Here is a 14,060-nt window from a genome sequence, read left to right as displayed (position 1 = left end):
GAATAGAGCGCCACACCACTCTGTCCTTGCAAACATTCTTCGCCTCTTCCACGTTCATGCATCTCCTCATACATACCCGCCGATTGTTACGACTCCTAACCTGACCACTTTCAAGTATTTGGCATACCTGATCGTGCCATGTTTTCCTCGGTCTTCCTCTGCTTCTTTTCCCGCTAACATTCGCCTCATAAATTTGTTTTACCGTTCTTTCCTCACTCATTCGTTCTACATGTCCAAACCATCTCAACACACCTTTCTTAATTTTATCGATAATGCTTATCTCAGCTTATATTTTCAAATTTTTTATATTTTCTCTTTTATTTCTTTTAAATATGCTTCTTATGCCTATTTATTATACCTGTTAATTGTTTTTATATTTTGCCATGTATTAGTTATAGTTATTTTAAAAAAATCTTTATGTAACTTTATTATTTGTGTTCCAGTCTTGTTAACCTTAATCCCATGTCCCAAAATGAGAAATATAAATTACTCATTTTTGTCCGCTTCCGTAGTGTAATGATCAGCACGCTCGGCTACCGTTCTAGAGGTCCCGGGTTAGATTCCCAAGGGGCGTAAAATAAATACGAGTGTTTTTTTCACTGTCATATTTATTCAATATCACCCTGGACTGGTACCTGAAGCGGAGGGCTGATCACCTTTCCTTCATGTGTAAACGATTAAGATAACACTGCATTAATATGACACAGTGCCCTATGCACCATTGGGGTGCGGATAAGGGTTTTATTATTATTATTACTATTTAAAAAAAAAATATTTATTACTTTATTATTTGTGTTCCAGTCTTGTTAACCTTAATCCCATGTCCCAGAATGAGTAATGGAAATTACTCATCGGGAATATTATATATATTTATATTATCCACTGACACTTCGTGATGGAATTGCATTTTTAATATATTATTAGATTGAAACCAATATTTTTAACCAGTCTGATGATGTCGGTCACGACGAAACCCGGTCGCTGGTCAATTAAAAATAAAGTGGAAAAGCTAAAAAGATTGGTTTCAATCTAATAATATATTATTATATATATGAGTTAAAAGTTGTCCGCCTCCGTAGTGTAATGGTCAGCATGCTCGCCTACCGTACTGGAGGTCCCGGGTTCGATTCCCAGGGGGTTTAATAAATATAAGTGATTTTTTCACTCTAATATTTATTCAATATTACACTGGACTGGTACCTGAAGCGGAGGGCTGATCACCTTTCTTTCATGTGTAATCGATCGAGATAACACTGCGTTTGTATGAAGCAGTGCCCTATGCACCATTGGGGTGCGGTAAGGGATATATTATTATTTATGTATATGAGTTAAATAAATAAATAAAGGGTGTTTTTTGAGGTTTTTAGAGAACTGGTGAATGTTACACGTGTGTAAAGTGATCCTTAAACCAGCCTATGTCGGTCGTCAGCCGCGTAAATGACCAGACTTCCATATTCTTCTTTATCTTTGATGAGATGTCGAAAAATAATTAGAGATATATATTTGTTACATTATTAATTTTCATTCCGACTTGAATACCAGGTGTGTATATTGTAAATTTCAAGATAAGGCTACTCCGTATCACGCTCGGTACACTGTCATCGTAATTATTCCCTCATTTCTGCGTATTTTTATTGATTAAGATTAAATAATCCGCTAATTGATCAAACGTCTGACGTTATCAATTTTTTTAAACATTTCTTCACACACGCACTATATCATGTCACTCTCAATCCTAGCGAACTTTATATTCCTCAATGATTAAAGAAAACACTTCGTTTTTTACCACATGAGTTTTATTATAGACTACATGTTTCAGAAGTTAAACTTCCATCATTCAGGTCTGTATAGTAACTAAAATATAAAATATAAAATTGTTCTATAAATAAGGAGAGGGGAAAGTAAGGGGAAGGGGTTAGTCAAGGGACGGAGTTTGAAAACAAAGGAAAAATGGAAAGCAATGGTGAAGAATTTTAAAACAATATATTATTTAATAAATTATTAATAGAATTTAGGTTTTTTTGGATTTCTAAATTTTCAAGATAATTCATAATTTGGCCTTTATATGGAACAAGGTGTAATAATTTTAATTTATGAGAGTGAAATGAAAAATATGAAATAAATTCCTCTTTTTATTCTTCTGGGTATAGGCATTGTCCGCCTCCGTAGTGTGATGGTCAACACGCCCGGCTACCGTTCCGCAGGTCCCGGGTTCGATTCCCAGGGGGGTCAAATAAACATAAGTGATTTTTTCATTCATATATTTATTCCATAATACCCTGGACTGGTACCCGGAACGGAGAGCTGATCACCTTTCCTTCATGTGTTAACCATCAAGATAACACTGTGTTTGTATGATGCAGTGCCCTATGCACCATTGGGGCGGTGGATAAGGGTTTGAAAATAGGTATTGTGGTCTGTTTTTAACCTTCCCCTCCGGGTGATATGTATTTACTACAACTTGACTTTAAAAATGAAAATATCAATATAAAATATAATAGAATATCAATATAAATTATGATAGAAAAACATGGCACGATCAGGTATGCCAAATACTTGAAAGTGGTCAGGTTAGGAGTCGTAAAAATCGGCGGGTATGTATGAGGAGATGCATGAACGTGGAAGAGGCGAAGAATTTTTGCAAGGACAGAGTGGTGTGGCGTTCTATCCTCTCTGCATAACCCTGCGGGGAAGCGGCGTGATGGTTAGTTAGTTATCTTTACGGTATCTTTACTCGATCGTATCTGTATTGACTTCTTTATCCCGCATTCATTGTTTTCCCGCATTCATAGTTTATTTCAATAGGTCCCTTTAAAATTGATAAGTAGAGGTTTCACTGTATTTTAAATACTCGATTGTGCCAAGTTTACCTCGGTCTTCCCCTGCTTCTATTTCCAACTAAATTCGCCTCGTGAATTTGTTTAACCATTCCATCCTCACTCATTCCATTCACATGTCCGAACCATCTCAACACACCTCATGTATTGTGTATCAGAACTTGATTACACATCCTGCGGATGATATAATATGTCAATATTATTACCATCAACCATACTAACATATGAAAGGAAGCAACACTAACATAACAACTAACATACGAAAGGAATCCAACTCACAACAAATAATGATTGCAAGTCCCTCTCCAAGCACAAGAGCTTAGTCTCTTTATGGGAGAGAACAGCGTAACTAATTATTAAGATACAACATTTTGAGTGTGTCCAAATACCTGTTCACAAATCTGGATTATCCAATTATAGGTATTATTTATCATATTATATTTTTTTGCTCAATAAAAAAGCTTCTTCATCTCACCGATAGATGTCTCTAGTGAAAATTCTAGTGATTCAAGTACAATGTTTTGAATTTGGATCATATTTATATTATACCCTTACCCTTTTACTCCCTTCCTCTCACACACACACACACACACTCCCACTCTCTTAAATTTTTTTAAAATTGTATTTTATTGTTAAAAAACAGATATAAATTAATATTGTGACAATTGTTTCGCCTAGTAATGGCATTTTCAAACAAATGGGAAGATTAAATAACCAGTCAGCCCATTTAATCTTTACATTTGTTTAAAAATGTCATAACTAGGCGAAACAACTGTCAAAATATTAATTTTTATGTGTTTTTCAACAATGAAATACAACTTAAATCAATATAAATAAAACCCTTATTTGCACCCGAATGGTGCATAGGACACTGTCATATAAACGCAGTGTTATCTTGATCGTTTTTACACATGAAGGAAAGGTGATCAGCCCTCCGCTTCAGGTACCAGTCCAGGGTAATATTGAATAAATATTACAGTGAAAAAATTGCTTATATTTATTTTACCCCCCTTGGGAATCGAACCCGGGACCTCCGGAACGGTAGCCGAGCGTGCTGACCATTACACTACGGAGGCGGACATACAACTTAGTAGATATATTTATTGTAACTGCAGACAGTTGGTAGAATTCCACATTGAATTGTTGGGTAATATATCCAAAATAAAACAAGGTTTGTTGGATTGAATTCTACATTTATTTATGTATATTTTAATACGTGACGCGTTTCCTCTTCTTAGGACATTATCAAACACGAGTGAGTATACATATCATAGTCAGGAGAAAGTGACCAACTACCAAAACGTAAAATGCTCAGGAGGGCCATTTAAGTCACTTTTGCTTGGCAACAAAATAAACATCAATGCAGTTAGTCATTTTTACCAAGTGAATATATTATACTTCCAAGTTTAAAATCCTTTGGGATGTTTTTCAGGGCAATATTAAGCTAGTAAGATATCAAATAGTCAATGATCACGTTTTTGTAAGAAATGCACTTGGTCACTTTCTCCTGCATGACTACGATATATGTATGATGTATTCTCTTAATATGATATATATTACATTTGTATTTATTTTATTTTAATTATTGTTAAATTGATAATATTTCCGACCATATATAAACTATCCGTGAGTAGGTGTACAGTTTCCCCCCTCGGCAACAACTTGATTCAATTTTTAATAACGGACTGCTTAGGCCTCACCATCCATATTTTTCACATGGTTTTAGGTTCTCCTGTATGACTACAATATACATAAATAAATGTAGAATTCAATCCAACAAACCTTGTTTTATTTTGGACATATTACTCGACAATACAACTTAGTATACTCAAAATATTTGTGTTTGATTTAGCAATTAATATATAAAAATTATGGTCGGATGTTTTTTTAACAGACCTTATGTATGTATATATATATACCTTGGATATATCTTGGTTCCTTTGTAATGACTGGTGGTGATTCTGGTTTGCAGGTTCTGGCGCAGGTACACCCCTCGCTGCGGGTCTCCGAGGAGGGTCTGCTGTACGTTGAGGAGCTGCTGTTCACCCTCATGGGCAAGCTGTGCGGGAAGCCGTCCCCCCACACCGTGCAGGTAACTCTCTCTCCCTCACACCGTCCAGGTAACTCTCGACAATGCTTCGAGGGCCTACCCTCACACTGTATAGGTAACTCTCGACAATACTTCGAGGGTCTACCCTCACACTGTGTAGGTAACTCTCAACAATGCTTTGAGGGGCTCCCCTCCGCTGTATAGGTAACTCTCGACAATGCTTTGAGAGCCTCCCCTCACACTGTGTAGGTAACTCTCGACAATACTTCGAGGGCCTACCCTCACGCTGTATAGGTAACTCTCGACAACACTTTGAGGGCCTTTCCTCATACTGTGCAGGTAACTCTCGACAATGCTTCGAGGGCCTATCCTCACACTCTATAGGTAACTCTCGACAACACTTTGAGGGCCTTCCCTCATACTTTGCAGGTAACTCTCGACAATGCTTTGAGGGCCTTTCCTCACACTGTGTAGGTAACTCTCAACAATGCTTTGAAGGCCTCTCTTCACACTGTATAGGTAACTCTCGACAATGCTTCGAGGGCCTATCCTTACACTGTGTAGTTAACTCTCAATAATGCTTCGAGGGCCTCCCCTCACGCTGTATAGGTAACTCTCGACAACACTTTGAGGGCCTTCCCTCATACTGTATAGGTAACTCTCAACAATGCTTTGAGGGCCTCCCCTCACGTTGTATAGGTAACTCTCGACAACGCTTTGAGGGCCTTCCCTCACACTATTCCGGTAACGTTTAACCCTTTCCGGTCCACCAAAATTTAAAAAAAAAGTCACATATTTTTGATCAGAATAGCTGATCAGTTATGAGAAAAAATGGTCAGAGTGGAAAGGGTTAATAAACTTGTCAAGAGTTAGTTGTATTTTACTAAAAAAAAAAATCTATTCTTCATAGAGAGTTCTGTGTGTGAACTCTGTGAGATATGTGAAGTACTATTATGGATCGCCCTACGCACTCGATATATGCGTTCTCCATTGTGACCACATTCTCCCATAATACGGTCATCTCAATGGTCCCCCAAAATTAAAAAAATAATCTAGGTAGACAGTTACATTCCAACTGGAAAAAAACGTTTGTCCTCTGCTCCACATACTGTTGTAATAGATACGAGTGACAAAAAAGCTGTAAGGTTAGAATTTAAATAAATAATGGTTTGAATATTGAAAGCGTTAACTTTGTGGATCATATTGAAATATTATTTTGAGAAATAAAAAGACTTAATGTATGGAAGTGAAACATGGAGTTGGCAAAAGAAGGATGAAAGTAGACTGAATGCAGTCAAAATGCAATCTCTCAGAAGAATGTGCGACAAAACGATGTATGTTAGATGTTCGTATAGTGAAATAAGGAAGGAATGCAAAGCTGAGATAAGCACTATCGATCAAATTAAGAAAGGTGTGTTGAGATGGTTTGGACATGTAGAGCGAATGAGTGAGGAAGGAACGCTAAAACAAATTTATGAGGCGAATGTAATTGGGAAAAGGAGCATAGGAAGACCGAGAAAAACATGGCGCAATCAGGTATGCCAAATACTTGAAAGTGGTCAGGTTTAGAGTCGTAACAATCGGCGGGTATGTATGAGGAGATGCAGGAACGTGGAAGAGGCGAAGAATGTTTACAAAGACAGAGTGGTGTGGCGTTCTTTTCTCTCTGCCTACCCCTAAATCTGTCTCACTCTTGACACTACGCATCGCCAGTGGGTAAGAGTGACACACGATGCGTGCTTTGATTTATTTATGTTACGATCTAATTTGTTTATATTACGATATATTTCAAGAATAATGTGACACGAGTGTATTATAGAGTACCAAAAAGGCACAATGAATCCCATTGAACGTTTTTGTTTAGGAAAATAAATTGTTTCTTAACTAAATACGTGAAAAAAGTAATCATTTAAAAAATGGCGAAATACCGCCGCGCACGGGCGTCTCTTAGGAACAAAGTTAACGCGGTTAAAAGGTTAAGGAAAATAATTAATCAGAACCTTTTCTTCAAAATGCAAAAACTACACTTTCTGCCCTGTAGCGGGTAAATATTAAGTTAAAAATATGCCTCTTTTGCTGGGATATAGTACATTTTCTGGGCATTCCGAAAACATGCACTGCTAAAAATTTACGATTTTTGATTTATGACGGTCTTGAAAGGAGTGAGCGAAATGTAGAATTCAATCCAACAAACCTTGTTTTATTTTGGATATATTACCCAACAATTCAATATGGAATTCTACCAACTGTCTGCAGTTACAAGAAATAAGTTAAAAACTTGTTATGTAGCGGAGATATGTAGAAGTGGTTGCGTCGCTGTTTCAGGATGTGGAGGAGCGCGTGGCCAAGACGTTCCCGGACCAGCTGGCCAGCTGGGCCCTGTCGGAGGCCCGGGGGGCCATGGACAAGAACAAGAAGAAGAGCAAGCCCGTGCTGCCCGTGGACCAGATCCACAACATGCTGCAGAAGGTCTCCGACACTTCACACTTATACTCTAACACTCATTTTATATTATTTTTTGACATCTCATCAAAGATGAAGAAGAGTATAGAAGTCTGGGCATTTACTGGGCTGATGACCGGCAAATGTCTGCCGCGGATTCTATGGGTGGCGCATCCAAAATGTCCAATTTTCTATGGCTGTAAAATAATTGATTGAATAATAAAAACACAAAAATTTATCTTTTAAAAAAAAATTCAATTCGTCCGCCTCCGTAGTGTAATGGTCAGCACGCTCGGCTACCGTTCTGGAGGTCCCGGGTTCGATTCCCACGGGGGGTAAAACAAATATAAGTGATTTTTTCACTGTCATATTTATTCAATATTACCCTGGACTGGTACCTGAAGCGGAGGGCTGATCACCTTTCCTTCATGTGTAAACGATCAAGATAACACTGCGTTTATATGAACCAGTGGCCTATGCACTATTGGGGTGCGGATAAGGGTTTTATTATTATTATTAGTAGACATTAAAATCTCGGTGAGTGGTTTTATATTAATATTATTACCATTTATGTAAAAAAGTAAATAAGTAAAAATGACTAACCACAAAGTCTTCGTCTTCTTCTTCTTCATCTCGTTGTAGGCCTTGCGGCCTGTTTTTAAGAGGGATTAGCCTCCTGCGATGTCGATTCCCAGCTATCGACCCATCTTTTTGGTGGTCTGCCCTGGAGTCGTCTACCATGGGGTCGGCCGTACAGTGCGATGTGGGGGAGTCTGGATATTTCCATTCTCCTCACACGCGCATACCATTGTCTCCTTCCTCGCCTTCCCCACCTAATGACATCTTCCATCTCGCATATTTCCCTGATCCTGGCGTTTCTTATTCTATCTTGAAGCCTGAAATAACCACTTTACATATACACGCTCTAAATATGAATAACATTGAGAATATTATTGTTTATTCGCTATCTCAGTACGTTTCCTCTGATCTGTGTTGAGGTTTGACGTGTTGTGTGGTCGGCAGCAGGTGTTCACGTACAAGATGGACGCGGCGGTGATAGCGTTCATGGCGGCCATCCTGGAGTACATCGCCTCCGACATCCTGGCCCTGGCCGGCGACTACGTCAAGAAGATCCCGCAGCACGGCGACATCTCCAGCAACGACATCAAGACCTCCATGAACGCCGACAAGGTAGCCAACCCCGCCTGACCTGACCTAACCCCACCTGCTGTTCTATAAGCCCCACGAACCCTACCTGACCTAACCAGCACGACATCGAGACCTCCATGAACGCCGACAAGGTACCTAACCTGACCTGACCTACTGTTCTGTAGGCTCCACGAACCCTGCCTGACCTAACCCAACCTGCTGTTTTATAAGCTCCATAAATCCTACATGACCTAACCAGCACGACATCGAGACCTCCATAAAGGCCGACAAGGTACCCTGACGCCCAGACCATAGACCTTACCTAACCTGACCTACTGTTCTATAGGCTCGAGGAACCCTACCTTACCTAACCCAACCCGACCTGACCTACTGTTCTATAGGCTCCCTACCTAACCTGACCTGACCTAACCTCAACCAGCAGCCACATCAAGACCTCCATGAAGGCTGACAAGGTACGCCGCTGCTCAGATCATAGACCTAACCTAACCCGACCTGCTGTTCTATAGGCTCGAGGATCCCTACCTAACCTAACCTAACATGGCGCGTGCACCAGTGATATTATTTTGTTCACCATATGAAAAGGTGGTTTAAAAACGGGAAAAATGTGAATATTCTTAAATGTTGCTTTTATTGACCATAGTTGAAGTGGAAATGTAACAATTTTATAATGTTTGCTCTGGTAAGTATCTAAAAAAAAGAAAAAAAAATACATCGCAAGTAGCCGCAATAGCTGGCGTAGCGACACGACAGCTGCACAAGACGTAAGGCAAAGGGGCCCACGAAAAATTTCAAAATGAATTTGCTTTATAAAAAAAAATAATAAATAAAATTAATAATAAGGAACAGCTACTACCCCCTCTTCAACCTTCAACGTCCCAAGGACCCAACTCCAAAATTTGGAATTAGCTTCACATACGGTGTTTGAAAATGATGCGGAATGCGTCGAAACACGTGTCACAGTAGATTTTAAGAAATAGTGGTATTTACTAAGTAAAACAAAATTGCGTACGCAAACACGTGCACAGCTGTTGATAGCCTCGATGCAACTAAACTCCAAGGTACTAGAAGGTATGAGTGTGTTGTGCAGGAGGGAAGGGAATAATTCGACAATTTTACTTTCTCAAGGCCTGAGCGGCCCCCACCTCAGCAGTCAAAGGTTAAATGTCTTTTTTTTATACATATGTATATAATATAAAATGTTTTGTTATATAACGGACTTTCGGCTTTAGCGGACACCCCCTTCGCCCCATGAGTCCGTTATATTGTGGTTTGACTGTATATAATAAGCTTTGTATATAATGTTACGTATATTTTCACGCTTTCAACCGAACGCAATAGCACAAGGTATGTACATTTGTATAATTTATGTGTTTTGTTATGTGGAATACTGACCTGTGTACCATACACCTTTTTACTAATTATTAAACTATATTACAATTGTATACGAAGAATCATCACCTGCAAAGAGATAAATGGAGAGATTGGAGGAGTTTGCAGGTGTTCAAAGGCTTGCGTATGGGCATAGGCGTTGAATAAACTATTTAGATTCACACATATAATGACTGAAGAGTCATTATGTGTGTGAGAAGTTGAATGCTCGAATGTGGGGATTATAGGCTCATATTTGGGGAGATTGAAGCAGTTTGTATGGATATTGGAGGCTTGTGAATGGACCGTTGAATGCCACTATGTGGGGGATTGGAGGCTTGTGAATGGACCGTTGAATGCCACTATGTGGGGGATTGGAGGCTTGTGAATAGACTGTTTAATGCTACTATGTGTGGGATTATAGGCTTGTAAATGGACCGTTGAATGCTATTATGTGGGGGATTGGAGGCTTGTGAATGGACCGTTGAATGCCACTATGTGGGGGATTGGAGGCTTGGGAATAGACTGTTTAATGCTACTATGTGTGGGATTATAGGCTTGTAAATGGACCGTTGAATGCTATTATGTGGGGATTGGAGGCTTGTGAATGGACCGTTGAATGCTACTATGTGGGGGATTATAGGCTCACATTTGGAGAGATTGAAGCAGTTTGTATGGGAATTGGAGGCTTGTGAATGGACTGTTGAATGCTCGTATGTGGGGGATTATAGGCTCATATTTAGAGAGATTGAAGCAGTTTGTATGGGGATTGGAGGTTTGTGAATGGACTGTTGAATGCCACTATGTGGGGGATTGGAGGCTTGTGAATGGACTTTTGAATGCTCCTGTGTGGGGGATTATAGGCTCATCTTTGGAGGGATTAAATCAGTTTGTATGGGGATTGGAGGCTTGTGAATGGAACGTTGAATACTTTTATTCGAGAGACTAAATGTAAGCCACGGAGTGCCCTATGAATGCTTCTGTTGGGGAGTGGAGGGATTAGGGACTGGCGGTATGGAGGTGATCCTTGTTGACGAGTCCTTGCCCGCTTGCAGGCGCTGATGGAGATGTTCTACCAGGACCAGGTGGTGCGGCGGGAGAAGTCGGCCGCGCTGGCGCCGCCGCCGGAGCCGCTGCGCACGCCGCGCGCCTCGCTCACCTACGAGGACCTGGTCAAGGACCTCATGAGCGACGAGAAGCACTACCTGCGCGACCTGCACATGATCATCCGCGTCTTCCACGAGAAGCTCACCAACATCCTGCCGCCCTGCTCCAACGTGAGTACCATAGCCAGCCGCCAGCGTTACCCGCTTGCTACCAAGTAGCATTACTTGCTCTCTAGTAGCTACACCCGCTACTGCGTATAGCCACCCGCTACTGAGTAGCATTAAATACTCTCCAGTAGCTCCACCCGCTACTGAGTAGCATTACATGCTCTCCTGTAGCTACACCCGCTACTACGTATAGCCACCCGCTACTGCGAATAGCCACCCGCTACTGAGTAGCATTAAATACTCTCCAGTAGCTCCACCCGCTACTGAGTAGCATTACATGCTCTCCTGTAGCTACACCCACTACTACGTATAGCCACCCGCTACTGCGAATAGCCACCCGCTACTGAGTAGCATTAAATACTCTCCAGTAGCTCCACCCGCTACTGAGTAGCATTACATGCTCTCCTGTAGCTACACCCGCTACTACGTATAGCCACCCGCTACTGCGAATAGCCACCCGCTACTGAGTAGCATTAAATACTCTCCAGTAGCTCCACCCGCTACTGAGTAGCATTACATGCTCTCCTGTAGCTACACCCGCTACTGCGTATAGCCACCCGCTACTGCGAATAGCCACCCGCTACTGAGTAGCATTATCTGCTCTCCATTGAAAGCTGTCCCACCGCGTTCCCAGACCTGATACAGAAGCATCTAGGCTTCCTGACTGACCTCTCTCGCAGACCTTTTTTTAAAAAACTAACTTGCGTTATTCATTAAAAACGTGAAACAAAATTGTATTGCGATTTTACTGTGAATTTACAATTAAAAGCTTTCAATATCCCTGTCACTGCCAATCTTAATAAATACAAGATTGTAAATCCACCACCAAATTTTCTACAAGTGCCCCGGTGTAGGCAGTGAAAGGGATTAGTATCACCTATATTAATGCATTATTTGACAGCATACGAGGAGAATGGAAGCATCCAGACTCCCCCACATTGCACTGCACGGCCAACCCCGAGGTAAATCTATATCTCTAAACAGATAACGATTTTTGCCGGTATACCAACGATATGTACTCTCTGGTATTTATGGAGGCCACTTTTGGCCTATGGATGGACGAGGTGGCTGAATGACGCGAGCCGTTGTGTTGCAGGACGTGGAGCTGATATTCGGGAACCTGGTGGAGATCTACGAGCTGACGCTGACGCTGCTGGGGTCGCTGGAGGACACGGTGGAGAGCACCTCCGAGACGCAGATGCCCCACATCGGGATCTGCTTCGAAGGTAACTCCGCCTCCTGACGCTGGACATCAACCATCTTCCAGATAGCAGGCTACAAATGAGGGATGGAAGCCTCCTAGAGGCCCTTTCATAAGGGATAGAAGCCTTTTAGGCTCTTTAATGGAGAGTTAGAGGCTGTTTTGTGGAGAGTTAGAGGCCCATTCATAAGGGATAGAAGCCTTTTAGGCTCTTTTATGGAGAGTTAGAGGTTCTTTCCTAAGTGTGTTTTATGGAGAGTTAGGGCTCTTTCCTAAGTCTGTTTTATAGAGAGTTAGAGGCTCTTTCCTAAGTGTGTTTTATGGAGAGTTAGGGCTCTTTCCTAAGTCTGTTTTATGGAGAGTTAGAGGCTCTTTCCTAAGTGTGTTTTATGGAGAGTTAGGGCTCTTTCCTAAGTCTGTTTTATGGAGAGTTTGAGGCTCTTTCCTAAGTGTGTTTTATGGAGAGTTAGGGCTCTTTCCTAAGTCTGTTTTATGGAGAGTTTGAGGCTCTTTCCTAAGTGTGTTTTATGGAGAGTTAGGGCTCTTTCCTAAGTCTGTTTTATGGAGAGTTTGAGGCTCTTTCCTAAGTGTGTTTTATGGAGAGTTAGGGCTCTTTCCTAAGTCTGTTTTATGGAGAGTTTGAGGCTCTTTCCTAAGTGTGTTTTATGGAGAGTTAGGGCTCTTTCCTAAGTGTGTTTTATGGAGAGTTAGGGCTCTTTCCTAAGTCTGTTTTATGGAGAGTTTGAGGCTCTTTCATTAGGGGTAGAAGCCTTTTAGGCTCTTTTATGGAGTATAATTAAAATATAACTTTGTGTTAAAATCACTATAAATATTTTAATATAACTTACTCACAATGAGCGTTCCTTACAATGCTCATCGTGTCCTAGCTTGTATATAGGCAAAACTTCTAGAAATTTTAACATCCCATGTGAAGAGCATACAAAATATAGTGATTTTAAAACAAGGATATTAAGATTATGTTTTAATTATAAAATGGAAAATCACAAAGTTATCGCTTCAAATATAAATTATATTACAATGATTAAAGAAAACACTTCATTTTTACCACTTGAGTTTTATTATAGACTACATGTTTCAAAAGTTAAACTTCCATCATTCAGGTCTGTATAGTAACTAAAATATAAAATATAAAATTGTTCTATAAATAAGGAGAGGGGAAAGTAAGGGGAAGGGGTTAGTCAAGGGACGGAGTTTGAAAACAAAGGAAAAATGGAAAGCAATGGTGAAGAATTTTGAAACAATATGTTATTTAATAAATTATTATTAGAATTCAGGTTTTTTTGTATTTCTAAATTTTCAAGATAATTCATAATTTGGCCTTTATATGGAACAAGGTGTAATAATTTTAATTTATGAGAGTGAAATGAGTGATTAGTAATAAATTATATTCTTTTTATGGAGAGGTAGAAACCCTTTCATAAGGGATTGAAAGGTCTTATGTGGTTAGTTGAGAATTCCAGATGAGGGATGGAATTCACCCATATGTGGGGAATTTAGTCACATATTTGTCTGGTGAAACTTTCCTCGCTTGTATGATTTGTTCATGAATGGTGTTGGGTGTGTTGGCAGAGCTGGCGGAGGCGGAGGAGTTCCACGTGTACATGCACTACGCGCGCACGGTGTCCACGCAGGAGTCCCGGGAGGCGCTGCAGGCCATCGTGGACAACCCGGAGGTGAGTGCCGCCACTAGGCGTCAG

The 14,060-nt window shown here is 40.5% G+C and overlaps 1 protein-coding gene across 2 annotated transcripts in view; it reads left to right on the top strand.

Annotated features, from left to right (window-relative positions):
* The window catches only part of LOC148304968 (protein son of sevenless-like), a 52,042-nt gene that overhangs the window by 1,814 nt on the left and 36,168 nt on the right, over positions 1-14,060 (top strand). For both annotated transcript variants that reach the window (XM_088267453.1, XM_088267452.1), the window contains exons 2-7: positions 4,810-4,929; positions 7,213-7,356; positions 8,353-8,520; positions 10,923-11,144; positions 12,238-12,367; positions 13,933-14,036. In XM_088267453.1, coding sequence (XP_088123579.1) covers positions 4,810-4,929; positions 7,213-7,356; positions 8,353-8,520; positions 10,923-11,144; positions 12,238-12,367; positions 13,933-14,036 — 888 coding nt within the window. The remainder of the gene's footprint in view (positions 1-4,809; positions 4,930-7,212; positions 7,357-8,352; positions 8,521-10,922; positions 11,145-12,237; positions 12,368-13,932; positions 14,037-14,060) is intronic.

This window comes from Brachycentrus maculatus, unplaced genomic scaffold, assembly GCF_059751285.1.
Source record: "Brachycentrus maculatus isolate JH-2025_06_01 unplaced genomic scaffold, ASM5975128v1 h1tg000295l, whole genome shotgun sequence".
Classification (NCBI taxonomy): domain Eukaryota; kingdom Metazoa; phylum Arthropoda; class Insecta; order Trichoptera; family Brachycentridae; genus Brachycentrus; species Brachycentrus maculatus.
The sequence above is the reverse complement of the archived record's forward strand: the minus strand, read 5'-3'. Positions and strand labels throughout refer to the sequence as shown.